This window comes from Microtus pennsylvanicus, chromosome 14 (assembly GCF_037038515.1).
Source record: "Microtus pennsylvanicus isolate mMicPen1 chromosome 14, mMicPen1.hap1, whole genome shotgun sequence".
Taxonomy (NCBI): Eukaryota; Metazoa; Chordata; class Mammalia; order Rodentia; family Cricetidae; genus Microtus; species Microtus pennsylvanicus.
The window spans coordinates 45,113,102-45,130,246 of NC_134592.1; the positions used below are offsets into that span (position 1 = coordinate 45,113,102).

The 17,145-nt window shown below is 46.3% G+C and overlaps 1 protein-coding gene across 2 annotated transcripts in view; it reads left to right on the forward strand.

The window, feature by feature from the left end:
- The window catches only part of Cdkl1 (cyclin dependent kinase like 1), a 43,805-nt gene that overhangs the window by 16,683 nt on the left and 9,977 nt on the right, over positions 1-17,145 (forward strand). For both annotated transcript variants that reach the window (XM_075948355.1, XM_075948356.1), the window contains exons 3-6: positions 3,763-3,884; positions 12,175-12,247; positions 15,140-15,230; positions 16,259-16,459. In XM_075948355.1, the coding sequence (XP_075804470.1) occupies positions 3,763-3,884; positions 12,175-12,247; positions 15,140-15,230; positions 16,259-16,459 (487 nt within the window). The remainder of the gene's footprint in view (positions 1-3,762; positions 3,885-12,174; positions 12,248-15,139; positions 15,231-16,258; positions 16,460-17,145) is intronic.

Consider the following 17,145-nt stretch of genomic DNA (forward strand, 5'->3'; position numbering starts at 1 on the left):
CCTGTGTGTGTTATGCCCAAATCTGCGAAGTCCCCCAAAAGCCAACAAGGAGACTGAGTCCCATATGTAAAAGCAAAGAGCCTTTACTTTATGCAAATTTGCAAACTCGGTCTCTCTGCATGTCCAATGTATTGGAATAAACGGAGAGCCCCGAGCTCAGTTAGAATTGGGTTTTATAGTAGTAAAGATGGGGGTGAGGTTCAGGACCCCTAATTGACTGACATTTGTCTACGGGTGTCCTGGTGAGTGTGTGCTGGCAGGTGGTCCTATCTGCAGTGGTTGGAATGTTAGGCATTTCCTTTGGATGGTCTGTTCTTGGGTGGTGCTCAGGTAATCTGGGTTTATGGTCCTTCCTGCAACCAGGTATTGCTTCAGGGTAAACTACTGAGACTCAGGCCTCCGTTAAACTTATCAATGGCTGAGTCCTACTCTGGCAGGTGATAATGGTTGGAAGTAAAGAACTTCCTTTGGGTGATCTGTTCATATTTAGCTTATCATGGCTGGCTCCTACAGTGTGAAGTCCTCTCCTGATAACAGCCCAGCCGTCTGTTTCTGGTGTTCACAGGGGGAGAGAGGTTATTTGTTTTGGTAGGAGAGTGGTTGGATAAGGGGCCATTAGGAATTGTTGCTTTCTTGGGTTGGAGTGAGTATTTTTGATGGATACAATGTTTCAGTTTTGTGCCTAAAAAAAGTTCTAGAGATGGACTGGGTGTGAGAAATAGCTATCTTCGTTTTATAATAAGAATACTGGAGTCTGGGAAAACGTGGCAGTTTATTTTACAACTTTGCTAAGCTGGGCATCAGCCCAGAGAAAAGGAAAAAAGAAGAAGAAAAAGAAGAGTGGTCTTAATGGATTTAGTACAAAACAGTGGTTTTAAAAATCCTCATCACAGGGTTCAGTGGTGAAGAGCACTGACTATTCTTGCACCAGACCAAGCTTTGATCAGCACCCATGGTCGCTCACAACCACCTGTAACTCTAGTTCCAAGGGATCTGATGCCCTCTTCTGACCTCCACCAGGCACCAGGCACCAGGCACACACGTGGCAAACAGATATACATGCAGGCAAAACATTTATACACATGTATGAAACATTTGTGCACGCACGCATGCACACACACACAATTTCCCTACCTGCTGAAGTCATTGGTTGAGTTCTTCAGGGAAGTGCAATCTTCCCAGGGTCTAGCATTGCCTATCCCCATAAGAGTCCCATCCTATTTGTTTGCTGGGTTTTTGTTCTTTTTTTTTTTTCCGAGACAGGGTTTCTCTGTATAACAATCCTAGCTATCTTGGAACTAATTCTTGTAGACCAGGTTGGCCTCAAACTCCCAGAGATTCAGCTGCCTCTGCCTCCCCCGTGCTGGGATTAAGTGTGTGTGCCACCACCTTCCGGTTTAAGAGTCCCATACTGTTAGTTCAGGATGCAAAGCTTTATCTAACGTAAACACTGGGGCTGAAGATGCCTGTCCAGGTCCAATGGAAGCTCCAGTTCCTTAAACTCCAAAAAGCAGTGTATATGTCCAGAAATGACAGTCTTAACCCAGCTCAAGCCGGACTACAGAAGGATTTCTGGTGGTTAGATAAAAGCCAGTATTCCTCAGCTTGTGAAATGGGTTTCCTTCCTGCCTGCCAAGGGAGTCATTTCCCTTGCCTCTAGCAGAAGGGATATGTAGCTCTCCATTGACATATACTTGTGGTTGCATATTAAAGCCCATGCTGGCCTCTAGACTCCTAAAGTCCCTAGTCACAAGTGTCCATTTATGTATTTCAAAGTCTACACTAGCATCCTGATTGCACCAGATCTGGGCTTCCCTCCTCCAGCTGCTCAATCTCCTTCTAACCTGCTATTCTCTACGATTCCCCCACACCTTCTTTCTGACCAGCTCCACTATTCTCTCTCGTTATTCTCTGCTATTCCTGCTTCCCTAGTCCAGCCGTGTCAAGTCTGCATTCTCTCTCTGCTCTGGAATCTTCCAGACACCTCTGGCTGCACTCTCTCTCTCTCTCTCTCTCTCTCTCTCTCTCTCTCTCTCTCTTTCCTATTGGAGCGGCCGTTTCGGTAGTCTCCCATTTTGGTAGTTTCCTTACTGCACCCCATTCATACAGTTCTCTCCTTCTCTGGTATGTGGGCTCAGTCGCGTGGCAGATTGCCTGTAACTCTTCAAGCCTAGGATAAGGCAAGAGTGCCTAGGCAAGCAGGTGCCAGCTGGAAGCCAGTGAAGAAAGGGCCTCCTGCTTATCCATGTGACTCTCCAAGAAGCTCTAAACACAATTCATGTTGCTCCTATACATTTTTAAATGCTTACAAATTGGATTGTATGAATTTTATTACTAGGGGAGGGCTGTTTCAAGACAGGGTTTGTCTGTATAGTGCTGGCTTCCTAGAACTTGCTCTGTAGACCAAGTTAGCCTTGAACTCACAGAGATCCACCTGTTTTTGTCTCTGAGTGCTGGAATTAAAGGTCTGTGCTCACACTGCCTGGCTTATCATGCTATTTTCTATTAGGGAGAAAAGTTAGCATGATATAGATAACACTTGACTACAGAATCCTTGTAGGAAACCATTCGTAGCTGTTGGGTTACAGTGTGAAATGTTCCAAGAGACTCTTGTCCTTGAACATTTGGTCGCCAGCTGATGGCATTGTTTTGGAAGGTCGTGGAGCCTTTAGGAGCTAGAGCCTTGCAAGGGAGGTCACAGGATCCATGGAGGAGGGACTTGAGGTTTTATAGACCAGACCCACTTTGTGACATTCTCTGCCTTCTGACTGTCAGGCAATGTATCAGCCACCTCATACTCCTGTATCCCTTTAGACTGTAAGCCAAGCAATCCCATAAGATGTTTTTTTTGTCAGGTATTTGCTACCATAACAAGAAAAGTTATGACTGTCAAAGATTATTTGGAAAAAGAGGTGCAAAGTGCCAGTGTTAGAAACCATCAAACAATAATGAAGTAGACGCTAATGGTAGTTATTGGTTATAAAGCAAGAATGGGCACTACAAAGAGGGAATTGACTGGGAGGGTGTGTGCATGTATGTGTGTGTGTTGTTGTTACAAATCTCTTTTTTCTTTAGAAAAAGATTTATGTGCCAGACATGGTGGTCCACGCTTTTAATCATAGCACTCAGGAGGCAGAGGTAGGTAGATATCTATGAGTTGGAGGCCAGCCTGGTCTACAGAGTGAGTTCCAGGAAAACCAGAGCTGCATAATAGAGAGACCCTATCTTAGGAAGGAAGGAAGGAAGGAAGGAAGGAAGGAAGGAAGGAAGGAAGGAAGGAAGGAAGGAAGGGAAAGTAAGAGGAAGGAAGGGGTTTCTACTGGAATTATCTGTCCTATGTATAAGGTATCCATGAAACCAGAGCACATTAAACAAGTAAGTGAAAACAGTTACTAATCACACATTAGTAATTGCTTATTATTTAATACTATGAGAGTTTGAAGCCTCTGGGGATTCTGACCCAGGGGCACAGGAGCAGTCTGGGAGAACTCCTCAGAGAGGATACTTAACTAGAGCAGCTGTCCCTTGCTTAGCCAGTCTTCTCAGATCTCTTTGCTTGCACAGCCCATGCGCGTCCCAATCACACTTCCCTTCTAAGTCTCTGAGAAACAGCCCAGGAAGAGAGACCGAGTGATCCTGATTGCAGCCTCCTTCCACATACAGAATGCAACCCCTGAAGGGAAACAGCTTGATTTTTACTGGAACTCCGAGAAAGATGCTCACAACTCAGGTTTACTACCATCCTGCCTCTTGTGTTTTCAGCAACTCAAGCATCCTAACCTTGTCAACCTCCTGGAGGTCTTCCGGAAGAAGCGGAGGCTTCACCTGGTGTTCGAGTATTGCGACCACACAGTGCTTCACGAGCTGGACAGATACCAGCGAGGGTGAGTGGCCATCCCTTACCACAGAAGCGGACAAAGCAAAGCTCACAAGGAGTCATGAGGGAAAGTAGCCATGGGGACTTTTTTTAAGGCTGTATAAGAAGCCATGCATGGCGAAATAAGACAATTGACAGGTTGAGCCATAAACCCTGTCTCAAAAGCAAACAAAATAAAATCAAAATCAAAAAACAAGTAAACAAAAGTAATGATCACTATATCTCTGATGCTGGGTTAACAGGCCAGAAATTTCAAAAAAGAAAAGTGTGAAATAAGTTATAATTATATTTCCATGAAGAACTCGTGAGTAACATAATAACATGAGAGACAAACCTTGTCTCCTTGGTCCAAGTCTCTGCATTGAAGTTGCTGCAACCTCTCTGAAAGAAGAGGGAGGAGGAGAGGAGATACTTTGTGTCCAACTAGGGAAGTGTAGCGGCTTGGACTTTAGAAGAAAGCATTTCTAAAGAATGGGGACACACACCTGTGATTCCAGTTCTTGGGAGGCTGAGGCAGGAGGATCACCGGTCTGAGGCCAGCCTGGGCTACACAACAAGACTTTGCCTCAAAATACATACATGAATGAATGAATAAATAAGTAAGAAAGAGAGGCAGGGAGGGAGGAAGGGAGGAAGGAAGGAAGGAAGGAAGGAAGGAAGGAAGGAAGGAAGGAAGGAGCACAAAAGTAGAAAAAAACTAGAACAACCTGAGTATTTGGTTTGCTGCATTAGTCAGGACGTCTTTGGTGCTAATGACAGAAACTGAGCTTGAGGTGAGCGCCAGTCGAGAGCGCAGGCACAGGCGTGGGAAGCTGTAACCGGAAGAAACTGCTGTACGTGTGGCACAGGATAGGAAGAACTGGGTAATGAAGGTGCAGGCTAGAGCATGGCCACCGCGGTTTCTCCAGGGAAAGGAATCTTCTGGGTAAGGAAATAGCACATAAAATTCACTGGATTCCTGAGCAGCCGGCTACAATGATGCGATTATCCCTGGAGCCATTTGCTATGACTGGAAGGAGAGAGAGAAAAATTACTAGTAGGTCATGGGAGTTAGAATTGAAAATGAGTCAAGAAAAAAGGCTTCCTGGTGGAGGCAGCATGCGGTTCAAAATGGGGAGAATTTAGAGAAGCTGGTAAGGGAAGATTAGCCCGTTCTTTCCTCTTACTCCATTGCTGGGGGTGGGGAGGTCTACCTTGGCTGGGGGAATATGGAGAGTGCCTCGCAGGTCGGAGTTGTAGAATCGTGGACTGACCCCGGCTTGTGTCCTGACTCAGTAGCCGGAGGACAAGATTCTTCTCACATTTCTTCTCAGCTTTGTCCAGGAACTCACTCTTCCTGTGACATTGCTCATATATGATCTGTCATGACCTCCTGGTAAATGAGATTAAAGCTGCTTGCAGCTTGTTAACGTCCATGAAGCAGGCTTTTCACGATCCAGAATGTTAGAGGCAAGAAGACAGGCGCCCCCCTTCGGAGAGTCATCAGCACAGAGGAATGATGTCTTAAAACGAGAGAGCATCTTCTGTGTCGATATTTGCTCTTTCCAGAGCTTGCAGGTATCACTCAATGCAACTTCGCTAGTGTAGTTTCTGCTGCTGTGTGGTACAGCGAGACACTGCAGGGGATGCGGCTGCTCACGGTTGGTCCATTTCCCTCTGTTCTTATACCGTAATCAACACAGAAGCCTTCTGGAACCTCAAACAGCATATAATCTGCCCATGTAACAAACACATCATTAACTGTGTCCCAGAAAGCAGCTTGCTGGGTGTCCCCTGATCTAATCCAGTCCTCTCCCCGGCTACCCAAAAGCAGCGACAAGTCTCACATGTTCCCGACTTGAACAAGTCAAGACTGCCTGCCCCCCTTTAGAAACCCGCCACAGCCGAGGTTATTATACCTCTGCTTTTGAGCGACTGCCTGAAGCAGGAACCCCATGACCTACCTCATCCTTGGGTTTGAGTCATCTACTCCAGCAACACGCAGACCCCTGGGAAATGTCTGCTCAATTTGCTGCTTTATTACCAAAAAAAAAAAAAGACCACAAACGACAAACAGGGTCAAGCATGAGAGGTGTATGGAGTCCACGCCCTCTGTAGATGCTCCATTCTCCAGGAAGCCCCACAAGTTCAGTTCTCCGCAGGCTCTGCAAACCCTGCCCTTTCGGGTGCTGATGGGAACTCCACTGAGTAGGCACGGTTGCTAAGTGACTGCTCAGGGAACTCAACAAGAACCTGTCTGTTGAGATTCTTCTTGGCTTATCTGTGATTCATTCATTCCTCCAGAATCCGGGACAGGGCCCCTGGGGATGAGGACCGTGGCTTTCTTCGTGACCACCTATCTCTATGACAGAAACGAGGGTTGGAGGTAGTGGGATGGGAGACTGAGTTTTTACGACCTGCCTTCAGGAAGGAGTTATGAATCAGGCGTAGTAAACTCCGCGGGTAGTCAGAGACAGATAAATGGGGGTGTGTGCTTTGTGCGCATGTGCGTGGCACAGTGGCAAAGGTTTGAGAGAAACAGCTTTTAGGAAGAAGGACTTATTCGAACTCCTGGTCTCAGAGGCTCCGGCTCACGGTTGACTGACTACGGGTTGGGGCCTGAAGCGATGCAGGATACCATGATGGGGAGGTCGAGATAGGGCAAAGCTGCTTATCTCATGACCAGCAGGAAACAGAGGAGTAACGGGAAGGGCCAACATTTGCCCTTCAAGGCATGCCCCCAGTGACGGACTTCCTTCAACAGAAGCCCTGTTTTCTACAGCTCCACTCTCCCCCAGTAGTCTATTCAGATTTTGAGTTCATTGGCTAATGACTCTACGTATATTAGGTCAGAACCCTTGTCATCTCGCTATCGCTGGAAAACCCCACACAGACAGAGTCAGTGGCCTGCTTCACTGATTTTCTCTGCACCCCGCGATCCAGTCAAATGACACCCAGACTTACCATCAGGACAGAGAGGGGGCGGGGAAGGGAGCAAGAAAACCTTAGCTGGGATAATGGCCAGTCTTGTTAAATTTGATGAAAGGCATTTTATCTACAGAGAAGGGTCTCACCAGAAGTGGGTGTGGGTGCAGCCAAACAGTCTCACTGTGGTGACAAAAACAGACGGCCTCCTTTCCCCCACCCAAATTCTTTGCTCCTCATAATGATTATAAACTGATTTTTTTTTCATAAATCGCTGAGCCTAAAGCCAGTAGTCAAGGTTTATACGTAGATGTTGTTATACATAGGGTTGCTGCTCTGGTTTTATGCATTGGGCTGGCTCATTTGTTTGGTTGTTCACCTCACTGTAGCACAACAGACACTGTCTTGTTGTGCTGACAAAGCCCCCTGTCTGGAGGGCTGGAGACCATGGCCGCAGTGGCCAACTTGCCAGCTGCTTTGCCGAGAAAGCGTTTCATGCCTTGGGTTCTGGGATGAGTTCTCTGCTTCGCCAAGACACTTTTATATGTTTTACATGTATTGGAATATCATCTTTAGACCTATTATTAATATAAATCATTACATTAAGTTATATTATTTCTAGCTAGTCTTCCATTACTAAATATTCAAGAAGTTCTCAGCATTTGGTCTGATAAATAAGTCTACTCTAAATTTTTCCTACAAAATGGGTTTTTCTTTTTCTTTGCTTTCCCTTTAGAAGGTCTCAAACCAGGACTCTCAGGTATACATTTCCCCAAACTGAACAAACTACCACCCATGATGTAAACAGATATATTTTTTTGCTTATAACTAACTCTAACTTATTATAACTTCAGTTCCATTACTAAACTATTTTATGCGTGAAGTCGATCAAGTGTATAAGGAAGGAATAATAGCAACCCTGTCCAATCTCTTCTAGAAAACTCGGAAGAAAAACTTCCCAAGTAATTTTATGAGCCCACTCTATCCTGATGCAAAAACCAGATAGAGACATTTCAAATCATTGATGAGTGTTTCTCATGGATCCAGGAGAAAAATCCCTACTAAAATTATTAGCAGATAATGTCATGTAAAAAGTGGGACATTGACATTTCCTAACCTAACATTTTTAGATAATCTAGGCTTCCTGTTTCTAAATTTAATTTATTTTATGTATATGCGTGTCTTGCCTGCATGTACACGTGTGTGCTATGCCAATGCCAGTGTTCTCAGAAGGCAGAAGGGGTGTTCATCTTCTGGAACTGGAGCTGTGTATGGATGGTTATATACTATCTTGTGGGTGCTGGAACTGGAGCTGTGTATGGTTATATACTATCTTGTGGGTGCTGGAACTGGAGCTGTGTATGGTTATATACTACCATGTGGGTGCTGGAACTGGAGCTGTGTATGGTTATATACTACTATGTGGGTGCTGGAACTGGAGCTGTGTATGGTTATATACTACCATGTGGTTGCTGGAACTGGAGCTGTGTATGGATGGTTATATACTATCTTGTGGGTGCTGGAACTGGAGCTGTGTATGGTTATATACTACCATGTGGTTGCTGGAACTGGAGCTGTGTATGGATGGTTATATACTATCTTGTGGGTGCTGGAACTGGAGCTGTGTATGGTTATATACTACCATGTGGGTGCTGGAACTGGAGCTGTGTATGGATGGTTATATACTATCTTGTGGGTGCTGGAACTGGAGCTGTGTATGGTTATATACTACCATGTGGGTGCTGGAACTGGAGCTATGCATGGTTATATACTATCTTGTGGGTGCTGGAACTGGAGCTGTGTATGGTTATATACTACCATGTGGGTGCTGGAACTGGAGCTATGCATGGTTATATACTATCTTGTGGGTGCTGGAACTGGAGCTGTGTATGGTTATATACTACCATGTGGGTGCTGGAACTGGAGCTATGCATGGTTATATACTATCTTGTGGGTGCTGGAACTGGAGCTATGCATGGTTATATACTATCTTGTGGGTGCTGGAACTGGAGCTGTGTATGGTTATATACTACCATGTGGGTGCTGGAACTGGAGCTATGCATGGTTATATACTACCATGTGGGTGCTGGAACTGGAGCTGTGTATGGATGGTTATATACTACCATGTGGGTGCTGGAACTGGAGTTATGCATGGTTATATACTACCATGTGGGTGCTGGAACTGGAGTTATGCATGGTTATATACTACCATGTGGGTGCTGGAACTGGAGCTATAGATAGATGGTTATATACTATTATGTAGGTTGCTGGAACTGGAGCTGTGTATGGTTATATACTACCATGTGGGTGCTGGAACTGGAGCTGTGTATGGTTATATACTACCATGTGGGTGCTGGAACTGGAGCTATAGATAGATGGTTATATACTATTATGTAGGTTGCTGGAACTGGAGCTGTGTATGGTTATATACTACCATGTGGGTGCTGGAACTGGAGCTATGCATGGTTATATACTATTATGTAGGTTGCTGGAACTGGAGCTGTGTATGGTTATATACTACCATGTGGGTGCTGGAACTGGAGCTATGCATGGTTTTATACTACCATATGGGTGCTGGAAACTGAACCTGGAACCTCCGCAAGAACAGCAAGTGTACTTAACCTCTGAGTCATCTCTTCAGGCCCTGTAGGCTCCCAGTTTTGACAGATGAAGATTTAATTCTCAGAAATCATTATCCCCTCTGCTTCCCTATACCAATTCTCCAAACGCTCACATTATTAATTTAATATTAACTAGTCTATACTATACCATTATACCATCATAGTTTTATATTGTATTTTTGCTGTTTTTCAAGACAGAGTCTCCCTATCTAGCTTTCACTGTCTTGGGACTCACCTTATAATAAAGCAGGCCGGCCTTGAACCCACAGAGCTCCGCCTGCTTCTGCCCTCCCCTGTGCTAGAATTAAATGCGTGCACCACTGTGCGAACTTTCTTACTGCATTTTCTCTAAATATCTTCTTTGCCCTTTAAATTGCCTTAACCTTATTGAGAATTTCCCCGGTTTTAAAATAGCCTCTCCACTTCTCTGCAGGGCACTACATCTGATTCCATTCGTCCCTATTCATTTCTTTCTTATTTCCTGGTGCACCCTGCCTTTAGTCCCCTGTGTCAAAGTCTAATGTCCAGCTGTCCTCCTGGGATCTCCTTTTGCTGCTCTTGCAATCCCCCCTGAATTTCTCTGCAGTTGAATTCCTTACTTCCTGAGTTTCCTGTCTTCCTCTTTCTGGGTGTACTTAATAATTTTTCCCCAGCACATCTATCTCTAACTGTAAAAAGATGGTATACTTGTTGAGAAATCAGATTTTTTTTTAACTTTGCTTATTTATGTGTTTTATTTGTGCTCTTCTCCTCATGCACACCAGAAGAGGGCACCAGATCAGATGGTGGTGGGAATTGAACTCAGGGCCTCTGGGAGAATAGCTAGTGCCCTTAACCACTAAATTAGATGTTTCTAATCATACCTCCCCAGCACTACCACCTCAGCATCCCCTCAGAGGGAAGCAGACAGGAGTCATTTGTGTTTCTGGGGTAAAACAAGCTTCCCAAAGCAGAAGGAAAAAACACGGTGCAGCTGGGCTCCCAGGTTTTGGGAGGCAGAGATCAGGAGTTCGAGGCCAGGTCAGCCAGGCAACACAGTGAAACACTGTTTCCAAACAACAACCAGGAAAGAGCATAGCTCAGATACACTGGAAGGAGGCCTGAGAGCCGGCTCTCTTTATGGTCTTCCTTGGTAGATGGGTTCCTGTCCACCCTCCCTTGAAAGAGGAGCTAGGCAGCTGGCCACTGTGTGGTTTGTACAGTGTCAACACTGAGAAGTGTGTGATAGTGTGCTCAGCATTAGAAGAATATTTATGATATGATATTATAAGTTCTCTTGCATTATTTATCTTGGGAAATGTCTTTGGAGACTCAGTTCCTTGGCACTTATGACTTTATGCTGCACAGTCAGTGAATAAGTACAACGCGTTTTCTGAACAAGAGATGGGTGCAGGAGCTTTGGAAGTCCACTTCTTATTCGTATCTTTCTAGGCCGTTTTTCCTGATAGGTGAGTTTTCCTGGTGTTTGTGCCTGCATGTCACTAGAACAAGGAAGAGGATTTGGTGAAAGGCTACCTCAAGCCTAAAAACAAACCTAAAACAAATCCAAAAACTGTCTCTTCCTGGAGGTGGCCTCCTCATTTCCGGCCCACTGTCCCTGTGTCTGTCCAAGCATCCTTTGATTTGCCTGAAAGGATTTCCTGCACATCTGGTCCGTGACAGCAGTGGCCTTGTGGCCTCTCCCAGGGGCTAGAAGTGACTTTCTGTGATCACCTTTAAAGCTACGTGCATTTCCTCCCTGGTCTGCATGGCAGCTTTGGCTGAGGGCCACAACAACGTTTAATTTTCAATTCATAAAAATAATAAGTCCAGCGTGTGTGTGTCCGGGGGTGGTCTCCAAAAATAAGCAATTCTCTTTCTAATCACTCCTTGCCCCATACTTAACATGCTTCTTTCCTGATGAGATGCCTCTTTCCGTTCACACACAGTGGCTGTAAGGGCTCCAGGCCGCCATGGTTAAATCAGCCATGACTCAGTGAGGAAGGGATGGAGAAAGTGGCCCAGTTAGATGCTGTGATGGGGAAGGAGCAGGAAGATGTGAGGGTGATGCGGTTGGCAAGGAGAGGTGTGTGTAGGGAAGGGAGCGCGATGCTTATCTGTGCTCTAATTATTTTGAACTTTAGTTATACGGCATGCCACATAAACCTCTTCCTTGTCGCAGGAAAACCTCACTTCTCTCCCTTCAAAGGAAACAAATGGTGCAAGTAGGCATCCGGAGACGCTGCGCGCAGGGGACGTCCTTGCTTTAGGACTGTAGTCTAGAGCACCCTGAGAAAGACACAGCATTGTCGTTCGGGCTGTTTAGTCACTAACTTTTAGTAAGGTCCGCATCACAGAAATGGGGCCTGGTGGCCCATGCCTGTAATCCCAGCACTTGGAAGCTATACAGGATGAGCCTGAGTTTTAGGTCAGTCGGGGCCACCATAGCAAAAAAAACATGCCTCAACCCTCTCCTAAAAAACAAAATGAAACAAAACAACGAAAGAAACCGAGGAGGAGTTCAAGCTTCAGGCAGTCCCAGGATAAAAATACTCGTTGAAATCCCTGTGGGCTTTCATGAGTCTTCCCTGTAAAAATCTGTGTTTGTTAGCTCGATTTCCCTCCCGTTCAGCAGTGTGCTGGCCACACACTGTTAACACTCTGGGTCTCAAGAGGGTTGTCTCCTGGGATGTTTCAGTACCAAAGCCTGCCCTGGTTTGGACTGGGTTTCTTGAGCTGCATTCCACGGCGGGAATGAAGAATGTGTTTGTGCTGTGTTTTGTTTTTTATTAGGGTACCAGAGCATCTCATGAAGAACATAACTTGGCAGACACTGCAGGCTGTAAATTTCTGTCATAAGCACAACGTAAGTCTCCTGCTTGCCTTTGAAAACTCGGGCGGCTTTCCCTAAGCCACGGCTGAGCCTTGTTCAAAGTTCCTGTCACACCTTGGTGGGTATAATTTTTCATAAACCTGGCCGGCATAAGAGGCTGAAATCCCCGGCTTAACTATCCCTTTGTATGCAGCTCTTATGACTCAGACATCTGAAAAACTACTTAGGGGCTAGAGAGATGGCTCAGCGATTAAGAGGACTGGCTGCTCTCCCACAGGACCTGGGTTCAATTCCCAGCACCCACACCGTAGCTCACAACTGTTGGTAGCTCCAGTTCCAGGGGCTCTGACACCTTCCCACCAATGCATATAAAATAAAGTTAAATAAATTATTTCTAAAGAAACTAGTCCCATTTTTTTTTTTAACTTTTAAAATGTGAAGCTGAAAGCCCCTCACTTACTTAGCCTGTGATGGCTTGGTTTCCTCAAAAGGCTTTGAAATCCGGAGGGGCAACCCCAGAGCCCTCATGCCTGGTCAGCTGCAGCTCCATGGGTGGAGTCCCAAGCCCAAGGTACAAGTGTTAGTGTCTGCTCTGGTGAGATAAAAATGCTAAAGCTGCCTCTGGTTCTCCTTGCCACAGCTGGGCTGGAGAGAGTCACAGTGGAAGGCAGCCCAGGCGACATGGCTTCATAGAAGCTGAAAAACCTGCTGCGCTCTCCCGCCCCACACAGTGCCACCTGCAGTGGCATTTCATTTGTATTTTAATAAATATTCTGAGTTTTTATTAATCATGCTACAGCCGCCTGCTTCTGGCCATGGATGCCAGCTTCCTGGGTTGGAACACAGTTGTGTACTTGCTCAGAATGGGTGAGGCCTTGGGTTTGACCCCCCAGCATGGCCATCAATGGCCTTACCCATGAATCAATACAGCAAAAAGGAAAAAGAAAAAAAAAAGATTCTAACCACTAAATGCAAAATTCCCAGATAAGTAATTTTAGAATTTCATTCTAGCCATGAGTACCATTGAACTGCAACTGTTAGCTCAACTCCCAGGTCACCCGAGCCTGAGGGGTTAGATCTCTAAGAGTCTGCCCAAGTGAATTTCTTCTGAAGTTGCTTTTCAAGAAGAAAATAAGAGAACAGCTTTTATTTTGCTTTCATTAGTTGAAGCCTAGAATCTTTGTCAGAGCTGGGGTGGAACTCCATGGAAGACCTCTTGCCTAGCGTGCATGAGGTCTTGGGTTTGGCTCCTAACACCGAGAGAGAAAAAAAAAAAGCACCGTTTTACAGCAGAAGACATGGACAGTCCACAGTCCCCGTCCTTGTCATTGGTGGTTAGCATTTTCCCAGCAAGCCAATTTCAGCATGGGGGTGGCAGGAAGGAGAGTGGAAGAGGCACAGAGGGAAGGGGTGGGGGGGAGGAAGGAGGGAGAATGAGAAAGTTAGCTCTCCAGCCCTGGCAGGGAAGATGGAAGAGCTGTGGACGTGAAGACACGTAGCATACCACAGCTCTCTGGAGAGCCCCAGACTCAGTCCATGCGCTGGGGGCGGGGGATGCTAAGTTGGGGAGGGTGCCGAGTGGGGGGAGGGTGCAGAAGCTTGTAAGGAATTCCCAAACAGAGCGAGAGCACATTCTTGCTTCTGAGTCCCTCTGCCCATATGTCATCGTGGCATTCAGGGAAGGGCCTATTTATAGCAACACGTAAAATGGCTGGTGAAGGACTTGGGACCCCGGAGCCAGCGGTTACTGAGAAGCAGATAGCGGAACTTAGCCCTCCCCCAGCCTTTGCAGAATGAAAATGCTGGTGGGAACGGCCCGATACTGCTCTCTCACCCCCCACCGTCCTTTGGAGTGGGAACTGCTGGGCCCACGAGGAAACTCTGTCCTCTTTCCAGATTCTAGAAAGTCAAGGATAAACCCAAGGGTTTCAGGCGGTAGGCCAGCAGTCTCTTGGGCGGCAGAAAGATCGACATTTCCCAGCAGAGAGGAAAACCCTTGGAATATTTTGTCCCAACTTAATTTCTAAATGGAATAGTTGGTTAAAAGTTGTTGACTTAAGAGGTTTATTAGATTATTTTTTTTTTCAAAGAAATTGTCGTTTAATAAGAAAGGCCTGCATAGCTTCACCCTGTTAAAGAACGCGGCTAGATATCAGGTGATGAGGTTGCACAGTGCAGGAGCCGCCTGCGCCGGCAGAACCCTGGCCGTGCGGTGGGACAGAGCTGACACCTAGCGACTCACCCCAGAGGGTGAGGCTGCAGCCTGCGCTTGTTTATCTTGTCAGGACAAATGTCAGAGCTGCTAGGGAGATCTCTTGGCAAGCACGGCTTCCCGCCCAATCTTCCCTGCTTATCTCAGCAGGCCCAGGGCTTGTCCTGTTTACCGAGCAGGCCGCGTTTTGGTGAACCCTGCTTATGCACCACGCTGTAGCTCCTGCTACAGGCTGTGGGCCTCGGAGCCTTCGGTCCTTTCTCCTTCACCTGCAGCGGGCAGGTTAAGTGTGACTCCTAGTTAAACACGAAGTTCCCCTTTCTAATACAGAGTGCATGCGGTATGAGGTCCCTGGTGGACTGCAGTGCATGGATAAGGTCCTGGATTGATCTCCAGCGCTGAAAAAAAAAAGGTCATTTATCTGAAATCCAAATGTAACCAGTTGTCTCACATGTCTTGATTAGCTGAGGATAGCCCCTCTCCTTTCCTTTGTCCTGTCAACACTTCTAGGTCTTTGGGGTCCTTCAGGAATTTCAAATGATTCTGTCTATAGGGATGGTACTAGCTCTAGTCTGTTGTTTTCATATTCAATGGGCTAATGAAAGATTAAAGTGACGTAGCCATCATGTGCTAAATATCCCTGCCCTTTGCTCGCACGGTAGATGTTACGGTGCCTCCTTCATAACATTCCTGTCTTGCTTTCTTCTCACCAGTGCATACACAGAGACGTGAAGCCGGAAAACATTCTCATCACGAAACACTCGGTCATTAAGCTCTGTGATTTTGGGTTTGCACGGCTTCTCAGTGAGTACTGCTTTCTCTGGGGTAAAAGAAACATTCTTGCTGTGAGTTCGAGACCAGCCTGGTCTACAGAGCTAGTTCCAGGACAGGCTCCAAAGCCACAGAGAAACCCTGTCTCGAAAAAACCAAAAAAAAAAAAAAAAAAAAAAAAAGAAACATTCTTGCTATGAGAGCTGGTCTAGATACTACAGAAGGCCCGTTCTTGTGTTCTGCCTAGGAAATAATCTTGCTATAAATTACCATTCTTGCAGAATTTTGGAAGGGGATATAACTTTAAAAATGCATAGACCCGCAATGGTTTAGATGCGTGGCTATGTGTAAACTGTACCACAGGAGTTATTATATATTATAAGGCATGCCAACCTCCTGATTTCTACCCTCACCTCGCTTCCCCCCTGAACTAACACTCCCCATAAGTAATGCTTTAGACGGGTGGTCTTTAATCTTGGCTGCCTGATTAACACCCGAGGAACTTTAAAAACTGTACTGGTAAAAGTTAAGAATATTTCCTAACGCAGGCTCCTTACCGACACAAAATTGCCAATCAAGCCGAATCAAAACAAGCCAAATTAAGAAATATCCAGGTTTAATGGGAGTTCTGTGCTCTCGGGTAGCTCCAGGGGGAACCACTCTAACGCAAGCACCAAGCACTGGTAGGAAGGAAATGGGAGACCACGTGGTCCTCTTTTGGGGGCTCATTTAAATACCCTGGGGAGTGGTCCTGACCCCTCCCTGGGCTGCTGGGATTTGGAGTCCAGACCAGGCCTGGGGCTGGGATAGATGCGAGGGGCTGGAGCCTAGCTCCCAACTTGACAGTAACCTTGGGCCCTCTCCAAGTATTCTGATAGTCGGATTGGAATGAGGCCAAAGCATCAGTAACTTAAAAATTCCTAGGGCCAAGTGATGGCAACTAGCAGCCAGCACCGAGCGCAGTGATCTGAACAGCTGTAAGCTTCTGAGGTCAAGTCCCCCCCGCTCAGTTTGGATTCTGGACTTCCACTAGTCTGTTTCCACCTTCCTTCACTCACCAGCTGGACCAGGTGACTACTACACAGACTACGTGGCCACCAGGTGGTACCGCTCGCCTGAGCTGCTGGTGGGGGACACACAGTATGGCCCCCCAGTCGACGTCTGGGCGATTGGCTGCGTCTTTGCTGAGCTGCTGTCCGGAGTGCCTCTGTGGCCGGGAAAATCTGACGTGGATCAGCTCTACCTGATAAGGAAAACCCTGGGTAAGTGTTATTTCTGCCCTGACTTTTAGAGAACTGGCTAGCTTTCTCCACGACAGCGCCACATTCCCAGTTCACCAGACACCAGGAACTTCAGACTCTCACAGAAACAGCGCCACGAAAAGTGTCTACAGTTTATTTGGATAATGATAATGACTGCTTCTTACTGAGAATTCACTAATTGTCCAGAAGATCAGGACTTCTGTCTTGAGCTTGCGTTGGATCCAGCTAACCTCTAGAAGCCTCGTCTTGGCAGTGCAAACACTATAAGGACTGGCTGGTCACAGCCGCTTTCGTGGCCGATTTCATTTCCAGGCCGAATATCATCCAGAGTGCTTGGGACTAGAAGTGTTGATGACTTTGGAGATTTGGATGGCGTATCTTAGAGATGGGGCCCAAGCCTAAACAGAAAATTCATTATGTTTCGTTTACACTTTACCCACATATCCTGAAAGTCATTTCACGTAATCTCTTTAGTGTGCCTGTGGTTTGCCTGTGACCCGTCACCTGATGTCGAGTGTGGAATTTTCTACTTGTCGTGTCGTGTCGGTGCCCAGCTTCAGATTTTTTTATTAGGGATGCCAAGCCTGAACGAGGATGTGGTGATTCATTCAGGTGTCCTTGACTGCAGCCGGCCTGGCAAGTTTTGGATTATTCAGACTCTGTAGCAGAGGAAGCGCCTTAGCCTT